At 48.1% G+C, this 11,369-nt stretch overlaps 1 protein-coding gene across 2 annotated transcripts in view; it reads left to right on the forward strand.

Moving 5' to 3' along the window:
• LOC149360931 (uncharacterized) overlaps positions 1 to 6,922 on the forward strand; it is a 98,600-nt gene extending 91,678 nt beyond the window's left edge. For both annotated transcript variants that reach the window (XM_089572545.1, XM_089572544.1), the window contains one exon: positions 6,838 to 6,922. In XM_089572545.1, the coding sequence (XP_089428671.1) occupies positions 6,838 to 6,891 (54 nt within the window). In that variant the 3' untranslated portion in view covers positions 6,892 to 6,922. The remainder of the gene's footprint in view (positions 1 to 6,837) is intronic.
• Positions 6,923 to 11,369: the final 4,447 nt, after the last annotated feature.

Below are 11,369 nucleotides of genomic sequence, written 5' to 3' on the forward strand. Positions count from 1 at the left end.
AGGGAATAGGATACTCGGAGAACTTCAGAATGGGTTCAGAAGGGGTAGGCGGTTAGATGATAGCCTGTTCGTGCTTACCCAATGCATAGAAATAGCTAAGGCGGAAAATAGACCTCTGTTCATAGCCTTTCTAGACATAAGCGGTGCATACGATAACGTGAACAGGGAACTCCTGTGGAGCATATTGAAAGATTTAGGTATTGGTGATGAGGTAATTGATTTTCTACAGGAAATCTACCGAGATAATGAAGTTGAAATTACATGGGAAGGAAAAAAAAGTACCACAACGGTGGGGGTGCACAAAGGATTAAGGCAAGGTTGCCCTCTATCACCGCTGCTGTTCATGCTTTACGTGATAAATATGGAAAGAAGGCTAGAAGAAAGTAATCTGGGTTATAATCTATCGTACAGATTAGGCGGAAATGTAGTTGAGCAGCGACTCCCGGGTTTAATGTATGCGGACGATATTATACTGTTAGCAGATAGCCAGGAAGATTTACAAACTTTGGTTAATTGCTGTGGAGACGAAGGAGACGCTCTAGGATTCAGTTTTAGCGCAACTAAATCAGGTGTGATGATTTTTAACGATACAACTGATCAGGTGTTTACAATACAAGGCCACGAAATACCCAAAGTGGCCGAATACAAATACCTCGGGATATGGCTAAACGAAGGGCAGATATACACAGAAAAGCATGAACAGGCTCTTAGGGCAAAAGGACGAAGAGACGCCGGGATAATGAAACATAGGGCATTATGGGGGTACAACAAATATGAAGTACTAAGAGGTATTTGGAAAGGAATAATGGTGCCGGGACTTACTTTCGGCAATGCGGTTCTGTGCTTAAGGGCAGAAGTTCAGTCGAGATTAGACGTAAATCAGAGAGCTGTTGGAAGATTAGCACTAGGTGCCCACGGCAAAACCACAAACGAGGCAGTACAAGGGGATATGGGCTGGGCATCGTTCGAGGCGCGGGAAGCTAAGAGTAAAATACTATATGAAGAACGCCTGAGGAAATTGGACGATAACAGATGGGCAGCTAAGGTATTTAAATACTTATACAGAAAGAACGTTGACTCACAGTGGCGGAAAAGAACTAGAAAACTAACCAGTAAGTATGCCGGTCATGAGGACGGAGAAAGAAAGAGCATTAAACGACAGGTTAAAAACGCGGAAGTTAAAAATTGGATGAATTCAATGGAAAAGAAACATAGTGTAGAACTATATCGATTCTGGAAAAGGCAGATCAAGAAAGAATTTTTCTATGATAACTCAAGAGGCAGTGCCCTACTTTTTGAAGCTAGATCAGGGTGTCTTAGAACGCGCAGCTACAAAAAGAAATTTAACGAAGAAGATGACACATGTGCAGTGTGTGGTAGATCTGTGGAAACAATTGAACACCTCATAATCAAATGTGATGGTATCCATCCGGATGTCGATGCAGGCACAGTCACTCTTTCTGAGGCCCTAGGGTTTAAAGATAACAATGGTCATGTAAATAAATCTGCAGTGGAAGTCCGTCCGTCCGTCCGTCCGTCCGTCCGTCCGTCCGTCCGTCCGTCCGTCCGTCCGTCCGTCCGTCCGTCCGTCCGTCCGTCCGTCCGTCCGTCCGTCCGTCCATCCATCCATCCATCCATCCATCCATCCATCCATCCATCCATCCATCCATCCATGCATCTAAATATTCACATGAGCGACGCTGCGCGGTGCAAACGAAGGTGACGCATCTGCGTTTTTTACACGGTTCGCAACGCATTGAGCACAGCGTACACAAGCTTAGGGCGTCATGTGCAATAAAAGTCTATACTGTTACACTTCAAGAATAAGGCGCTACAAAACACACCGTCATCATCATCACTCGTCTTCCCCTTACGGTAACATTCAAGGGAGAGACGGTATGCTAAAACGTCTTCTAACGAGAGCAGCGCTAGCCGAAAAGTCCGGCGTCCGGTAACACCGTAAAGGATAACCTGAACACGGCAATGATGTACTAGAACTTCTAATGCCACTATATGCGGAATTGGTCATTCTCTACTTCACATTCATAGATCGCTGGGAGTCCCCATATTACTCCTGGCGCAATGTTGCAGCGGTTAAGCGATGCGCCACTTACGTGCAATGGCGGTGCTCAAGGTCAAGGAAAGAGGCTTTGAATAGACGTTTTGTTACACTAGTGAAATCAGATTAAGGGTGTAGGGCGCATGCAAGAAAAATTGGCAGTGGTTTAGCTCTGGTTAAAGCTGGAGGATTTCTTTCTTTATTTACTTATTTATTTATACAAAATACCTACAGCGCCCCCACTGGGGTGATGTTGTAGGGGAGAGCGAGAGAGGCGATGGAGAGCGCGCGGCAGCGGCGGCGGCCCCGGCACGCTAGCTGTGCGCCGCTACTGCGCATGCGCAACTGGCGAGCGCGGCGGCGGCACCTCGGTTACCTCGGAGTCACCTGCGCAGGGACGGCGGCGGCGCGCCAGCTGAGCGCCCTGTGACGTCCCTGCTCCTAGCGCATGCGCAGTACGGCCTTCCCTCAGCTCCGCGAAACGGCTCGGCGACTCGCGTAGTTTTCTTTTTGCAACAAAAGCAGCCAGGACGAGACGTCTGTGTTGTAGGCCTGCTCATTCTCCATCTGTGAGGTGAGCTGCGGCGGGCCAGCGCGCTCGGCGAGGGCAAAACAGGAGGAAAAGATGGAAAGTGCGCGCCTGCCGCCCGAGCGCTCCAGTGGCTCTCTCTCAGTTGGCTAGCGTAAACAGCACTGTTCATGTGCAACGCAGGTGTGGAAAATCACACCCCCACTTTTCTGTGGCGCCGGCACCGTTGCACCAGTACGGGGCTACCCCTACCCAAGGGAGGTAGCCAAGACGACGAAGATTGCTTCCGCGAGTAGCTTGAGTGCCAGTGGACGCAACGAGCCGGAGGTGTTTTGTGCTGGTCGGGAAGGAATGCGGGCGCCGCGAGTGCAGATCCCTTCGAAAGGGAAAGACAAGAAACAGGGGCGTCGCTGTGCGCTGGCTTCAACCGCTCGAGCGCTAGATCATGCTCTGTTCAAGTTGACGGGAAAAGTAGAGAGACGGCGTTCGAGGATACGGGAGGGGCCGAGATAATAGAGTTTCAGCATAGTGAAATCCACGGTCCGCGGCCAGGATTCGCTTCTACGGGCACCACTCCGTACGAGCTGACTGTAGTGATGCACAACTATTGGAAAATTGACTATCGATAGTATCGAGAGTTTTTTTGACACTATCTATAGTATAAAATAACTATCGATTGTTCTACTATCGAGAGTATTACTATCGATAGTGCTGCTATCGAGAGTATTACTATCGATAGTGCTGCTATCGATAGCATTACTAGCGATAGTACCGCTATCGATAGCAAGACTATTGATAGTGGAACTTTCCATGGTAAGACTATTGATAGTCACAATACTGATATTATGCATTTGTTGGCCTGCAGTATAACCAAAAGACTTGTAATACAAAACATTTCCGACACTTTACCTATGGAACGTCTGCAGAGCTCGACGACGCGTAGGCCGCGAGAACAGGCGAGTCCTCTCAGTTACTCATACCATTACCTCCATACCACACACTCGGGAAACCAAGTTTAGGGTGCAGTGGGTACGTGTGGTTTATTTTATAGAATCAATAGTACTATAATAACAAGTAGTATCGATGCGGCTATCAATAGCACTATCAATAGAACTATCGAAAGTACTATCGATAGTACTATCAATACTACTATCGAAAGTACTAACTATCGATAGTACTATCGATAGCGTCCTACCGACAGTACTATAGTCTTTTTAACCATCGATAGTTCGACAGTGAATGAACCATCCATAGTATCGATAGTACTATCGATAGTTTTGTATCACTAGCTGACTGGTCCTGACGTGGCAGGCGCGCATGCAGTTGACGCGCATGCGGCGCCATCTATCGCCCTCAGGGCGTTCTACGCACGCGCAGTGGTGCTTACCGGAAGCGGATCACGGTAGCGGATCGCTGATGGCGCTATGCTATAACTCTGTAATGGGGCTGAAGGGCACCGCGCACTAGGCTGTAGCACACAAAAACATGCGTCGCTGTGTTTAGTTCTGCAGTCACGTGCGCAGTGCTGGGGTGGCTTGCTCTCGTCAGCTGTGGTCGAAGATGGCGAACATCGCGGAGCTTGTTGGCTTATTGGCTTGGTGTGGGCGAGGCGGCGTTTACTGTAGCTTCGAAAAAGCCTGCCGGTAAGCGAAGAGAGGTTCCATAAACAATCTCGGCGCAGATGCATGAAAGTTCCTCCGTGAATGCAGATTTGATTCCGAGCACGTTAGTGGAAGAGCATCGACGCACTTTACCGATGGACCGTGTGCTGTCAGCGCTGCTTTGAAGTAGGAATGGAAGCGCTCAAGTATTCCGTTTGTTTGGGGATGCTAAGAGGCATTTCGCAGACCAGCCGCTGCGTCAAGTTTGAGGAGTTTCGTGAAAAGCGATCACTTCAACTGACGATCCGTGAAGCTCGCATTCTTCGCCGAATACAGTTTAATCTCCTATGTACACCAGCCAAACTTTCTCTGTACCGGCACACTTCCACACCTCAGTGCCCAAACTGTCCACACACATATGCAGATATAGAACACTGCCTTACACAGTGCCACGTAGCCTTCCAGTCCCCCGCCTATCCTTTCCCACCACCCCCACCGTGGCCCATCTGGCTTGCCTCCCGGGACCTGAAACTGCAACGCGCCCTCGTCACCTTGGCCCAGGGCCTATTGAACGCCTGACATAAAGGCTGTTAATAAAAAGTGTCACACCACCACCACCACCAACTGACGACCGGGGCCCGTGGCAATAGTTGTTGGGAATCCATGTAGATCGACAGAAAAGACGAGGGAAAACACATGAAGGGGACAAACAAAATTAACAGCACTCGACAGCTCCCTCTCCCGGGTCTATGCGACGGGCCAGGATCATGTTCCTGGAGCCGCGAATTGTTACAAAAATTTATGGCTCCGGCGCGTTGACATTGTCAGTTCAAGCAAGAAATGCCGCGGTAAACGTCATCGCATCTGACGTGAACACTTCTGATGAGCAGCGCATTATCTCAATCAGAGCACCGGAATGGACTCATTGCATTCGGCGGCTGATCCGCTGTGCGACTGCAGCTTGTATGGTATCGTGTGTTAGAAGGCGGCTTGGGCTGGTGAGGTGCATTATAGGAAAGGTCCTCTGCATGAGCAGCATCCCCACTAGGATGTTCTACAGCGGTGACGCAGCCTGAGAGCCTGACTTCGAACACAGAGGAAGGCTGGCTTAAAAACTGAAACAGGCTCAAAGCTATATTTGGTACACTTGTGCATACAATCAGAGTTAAGAAACTTGGCTATGGGAATACTCGCTTGCACACGGGTTCCTCGTCGGGACAGGAGTAAGCATGTAGGCAGTGGTGTTCCTAGGTTGTCTCACACCCGGGACAAGTAGGTCTTCGTCACGGCCCGTAGTAGTGAAGCCAGGAAATCATGTCGGATGGGTGCTTCCTTCCAAAAAAAGCGTAAGAAACGTGTGCTTAGGAGGCTATGTAGTGTCGTCGGTGCCGCGGAAAGGGGCAGATTCCTGCGCGCGGGTTGCAGGTAACCGCAGCATTCATTACCGTTCATGCCCTGTCAAGCCGGCGGAGGGAGTCTGAAAAAATATGACCCCCCCCCCGTTGTTACCACTCCACAACAGAGAGGTCAGCCGCATTGTATTTAACCGCCACATAGAGGATTCCTGATAAGGAGCTTCCATCATTTGGTGCCGATTGAAAACATAGCTCGTGCCGCGTGGTGTGCCTACAATGAGTCAGCTCCTGCTTTGCCGCGCCTTTTTGTGTACCTCGCCTCTACACAAACTTTTGCCGCTACATTCGCTGCAGGTGCGCATATAGAAACTCATCGTTCTGGCGAAAATGTGCCGCTGAATCTAAGTTATAAGCAGCAGAGTCGTATGAGAGCTCCCTGTCGAACCCACACACAATCGTGTTCGTGGTGTCTCCACAGGACACATATGCCCACAAAGCATAGTCTCTATTCCGCGACAAGTCTATACGTGCGCGCCCTCCCTCTGCACGAGAAAACTGCATGTCTAGTCTCTCGTCTGAGGTAGCCGCAGCTGGTTTTGGAACGAAGTCTCGGTTTTTAGAATGACGAATGCAGAGAATTGGTGCGAAACTACACCTCAGCCAAAACCTTTTCATGCGAAACCAAGGAAATGCTAAAAAGCAGAACTTAACCTGCACTGGTGTTGTTACTTGACCAGTGCTGTTAAGACTGGAGAACTCTGCAACCAATCTAGAAAAGGCTAATATGACAATTTTTGAATGATAGTGTTTTCTTTCTACTGCAGAGATGCACCACGCCTTATTCTTGCCAGTCCTTACCTCCATTTGTGGGACGCGCAACTCTTTAACCTGGGCGCAACAAGAGAACAAAGCATTCAAGGAAAACATGAAAGCAACAGCATTAAAAAAGTATAGCTATGAAGACTACAATGAATTCTTGTTGAATTTGACAGCAAATTACAGGAATAAAAATGAGATGAATTATTGCACACCTTTCCGAAAAAAAAAATTTAACAGAGGGACTGGCTGTGACAGTAGACTGTTGGTTATAAAAGTTACATGACACACATTTATTGCCAAATAACAGAAAACCAGGCTATAAAAGTCATAATGGTTTATTTTGAAACTTGCATGACTGAACTGAGTGAGGAATGTTTCAGGTATGTTAACGACTTCGACATTTCTATTTGTTCTCACTGCCAACAGAAGTTCTGAAGCGGGACATTTTTCACTTTTTCTTCTCTTCCTGCTTAGAAATGCCTCAAGGACTTCCACGCAGACCTCGTCAAGAAGAGAAGGAAGGCCTGAAGTCTTAACAAGGAGAGCCATAATAAAGAAAAAACTAGTGTGATTTTACCTAGAAATATATTGCGGGTAATAGTTATCACCACAACCATCTCTTGCCTTTTATAGCGTACTTAGGGTAACTAAGTCTATACTGCAACAGGATTTTAATTTAGATCGGCAAAAATATGGCAGTCACATCGGCGCTCGTGGAACAGTGGAGCTGGCATAAAGAACAAATACGAACTGGCACTTGCTCCGCTTGATTAGTGACGGCTGGACAAAGCGCAAGAATGGGGTTCTGGAAGCGCAATCACGAAGCGCGTGGCGCTTTTCTTGGTGTGTCCTTCAGCCACACGACCCTTGCACATCACTGGTATTCTGAACTATGTCACAAGGCGAAAAACGCATAATATTTTAGTTGCCGACTTTGCTGCCTAGGTCCCAACATTTAAAGCTACAGAGTGAAGTGTCTATTCTTCGGTGACTTTGCGAAAATCACCTAATTCTTTATTATTCTCAAGGGTCCCTATGCAGCACATTACATGAACAGTGTGCATAAAAAGATAAAAAAGAAACGTGCATGATTTAGAATGCTGGACTGGTGATATGGACTGGTAGATTTGCCTCTTAGATGGCGGAATCAGAAAGTAGAAGGCTGGTAACTGCGGCCACTTTGGGCTAGAGGTTATGTCATTCACGGCCGATCTTCAAGAAAAATGTTTGCTGTGGGTTAATAGCTTTCGGTTGGTACTGGCGGGAAATAGGATGTAGACGTGGGTCTATTGCAAGTTGTAAAAACAGCGGAGAAAATATGGAGCATTATCCGTTTTTCATTAAAGCTCATCATCTAAAGAGTAGCATTTCCTCGTCATGTGTTTTCCGTCCATAGCCCAATATCGGCGGTGACCTCTGAAGGGTTGGTGGCCACTTCAGATGACCCTGGAAGCTGATTCTCAATAGAGCAGAACGTGGGGCCAGCTGGTGCAGCGACATATTCAAGAAAACACTGGGCATATCAACACAAGACGGAGGGAGCAACACGTACTCACACAGGCTCGAACCTGTCATTGCATTGCCTTAAATGCAAACACTACATAGACAGGAATAATAAGAAGAAACAGCAGTGGCGCCCTCTCCTCCGATCTACGGTGGTTATCGGGAGAACTTCCGATAGGGTGACTCGGGAAATTGTGGAGGCCCTCGAGATATCTACTACGGAAGGCTGCGTGAGTAAGGCATCGGTAGCCGTTCTCAAAAAAGAACTTGATTTTCTTCGCGACCGATAACCCGCTTTCGTGGTCGTGCTTTCTGGGCATTTCAGCTGAGTTTGAATTGTTTTGTGCCTATCACTGATGCTTTATTTGCTGTACCAATGTGCTCCCACAGGTGTTGCACTGGCTATTGTACGCTTGCGCCCTTTCTGCTTCTTAAGGCGATGTATCCTTTCCGAAAATACAGTGGCAAGTTTGCGCTAGTGTGTGTGTACGCGCTTCTCCCTCCGTCTTGTGTTACTCTGCGCAAAGTTTTCTTGAATATCTGATTCTCAAAAAAGCACTCAGCGTCACCCAGAAACGATTATGAAAATGCCGGTGGGCAATTCTTACCAGTAGCTGGAGTTAGTAATCTAATTCGTTTCTTTTTTTTTTCACTTGGAACAAGGCAATTAGGAGGCTGCTCCAGGAAAAAAAACAGCAGTTGGAAAAGTTGGAAGGGAGGTCTTCTAAATCTGTTGCAGAGTTAGACCACACGGCTACGAAGCGAAGTATGCGAACGTACAAATACATTGGCTTATAGCACTACTGCGCGAGAAGGGGTGGTCGTATTATGAATACATCAATTTCGGACATTTCTTCCCTTCTTAGGCGATGACATTAGAACCGCCCTGCGTCGTCGTCTGGGTGAATCCTCCGCCTACCAATTTAACAGGTGGAGAGGGAAATCCTCCTGTCCACTTACAGGCGAGTGGAGTGAGAGCCAGCACTAGTAAAATTACAGCCAGCACTAGTAATGGCTAAAGAAAAATGAAAATGAGTAAGAATGAATCAGTAAAAGTGATAAAAGAAGCCTTTACGAATAAAAGTGGATTAAGAATATAATCCGAATTGTAATAGAAAGCAATGGGTACGCAACCAGAATAGAACAGGTGTAGATCATAATGGAATTAAAATAGAAACAGAATTTAAGTATACTGATGAGTTAAAGACAAGAAAATCATAATTAGGTTAGGTTTGAAAGTGATGAAAATGCATTTCTCCGAATTAATCCAATCGATCACCCCTTTTTTCTGTCAAACACCACGTTGAACAATGGAAAGCTCAGTCCTCTTATATTGGTAGCTGCTGACAAAAGACTATTGAAGCGTGCTTTTGTCTTTCTTTCTCTGTCGCCGTCGCTTTGTTTGCGCTGCTCATGTTTCCGTACTCTTGTCTCCCAAAACGGCTCTATTCTGGGAGTTCTTATATGTGCTTGTGCTATCGAAAACCAAGCGCCTCCTCACAATTTGGCAACCAATGGCAAGATGTTTTACACGACTTAATGTTTCGTTTTCCATTTCCATCTTGGTGGCTTTAATTTACCGGAAATCGGCGGCTAACGGCGCAACCCGACAATCAAGGTCGCGTCCGGTGAGTGCGCATCTTTTGTTTCTACCTTGACTTGGGGCTTATATAACTTGTATCGCAGCCTACCAGAACTGGTCCCAGTTCGACTAACCTACTTAATTCTAGCAACCGCGCCTGAACTCCTACACGCGATTACATATTTTCCAGGCTTCAGCGGCCATTGCTTTACCCTTTTTAGGACAGATAACAGCCCACCACATCCGACTGATACATCTAAAATATTCAGAGACTATAGCAAAGCCAATTGTACTGCAAATAATTAAAAGCTTGAAATCTTTGTCGACACATATATGCCCGATTTCTTCCATCGTACGGTCGAAGAACATTAGATTTCATTCAGAAAAAAATTAGGAAATTAATAAATAATTACGTAAGATTGTATTGACAGCCGAGTAAAAACCGCAGCCCTTGGTTCACAGGTTGTTTCCAGAGGCTGCTGTACAAGAAAAAAATGCCCTTCCATAAAGCCAAGCTAGCCAACAGTCCGTTACATTGGCTTCCATACCGCGACGTCCTTTCACAGTATCGCGCTGCCCTTAAACAAGCCAAGAAATCATTCCTTCAAAGTGTTATCAGGCTGCCTAAGAAAAATGCCATAGCAATTGCTGACGATGACGGTCAACTCATCCCTAGTAATGGGTGCTACAGTGTACTGAATGATATTGCCGCCAGGTGTCCCCGGGCGGCGCCGAAAGGACGAAGAAGTGAGGAACTCGCGTGCTCTCGGAGCTGGGACTCTGCTTCTCTGTTGGCGGCTTGCGCCTAGCCTGTGTGATTAAGGACCCATCCGTGACATTTCTGGTGGAGGTGCTGGGTACATCGCCCTGGAATATGTCGCACACCCCTCCTAACACCGAGGACCCCAGACCTCTCCCTATCGACACGCCAGTGCATCGGGTCAGTCGCGGCAATCTAGGACTGCCCCCTGAGCATAGGCTGTTGGAGACTACCTCGGCACCTGGCCGGCTGCCTCCTGAGCTCAGGCCATTTGACACTACCTCGGCGCCTGCCCCTCAACCAGTCATGCAAGGCGCCGCGTACTACACCCTCCAAAACCCACGGCTACCAAAATCCTTTCACGGGACTCAGCTGGAGGATGTGGAAGATTGGCTCCTCCAGTTTGAACGGGTCGCCGCATTTAACCAGTGGGATGACGCCGCCAAACTGAGGAACGTTTTCTTCAGCTTGGAGGACGGTGCTCGGACGTGGTACGAAAACCGTGAGGACGCTCTTTTGTCATGGCATGAGTTCCGACGTCAATTGCTCGCCACGTATGCCAGCGCTGATCGTCGGGAGCGAGCTGAACGCGCCTTACAGTCCCGCATGCAGATGCCCAATGAAACGGTTACCATGTACGTCGAAGACATGACGCGTCTCTTCCGGCGGGCTGACCCAGCCATGTCGGAAGCCAAAAAGCTGCGCCACCTAATGCGTGGTGTGAAAGAACAGCTTTTCGCCGGCCTCTTGCGCAGCCCCCCAAGCACTGTTGCCGAGTTTCTAGCAGAGGCTGTCACGATGGAGCAGGTTCTCCGGCAGCGTTCCACCGCGTACGACCGGCCAGTCCTTGCTGCTTCTATAACGGAGCCTCTCCCGGCGTTCAACACCAATACCGACTTCCTCCGTGACATGATCCGCAATGTCGTCCGTGAGGAGCTGCAGAAGATCTGTGGTACGTCCCTTTACCCTTTTCCCGCCACCTGTCCTCTTTTTGTATTCGCAATGGCGTACTCTACAAGAAAAACTCACGTAACGGTGACCGGACCTACCTCCTAGTCGTGCCATCAGACCTCCGCGACGACATCCTTTCAGCGTGTCGTGATGAGCCCACATCTGGCCACTTGGGATTTGCACGCACGCTCGCCCGAGCGTCAGGCCTAT

The sequence above is a fragment of the Amblyomma mixtum genome, chromosome 2, assembly GCF_055824585.1.
Source record: "Amblyomma mixtum isolate Tamu chromosome 2, ASM5582458v1, whole genome shotgun sequence".
Classification (NCBI taxonomy): Eukaryota; Metazoa; Arthropoda; class Arachnida; order Ixodida; family Ixodidae; genus Amblyomma; species Amblyomma mixtum.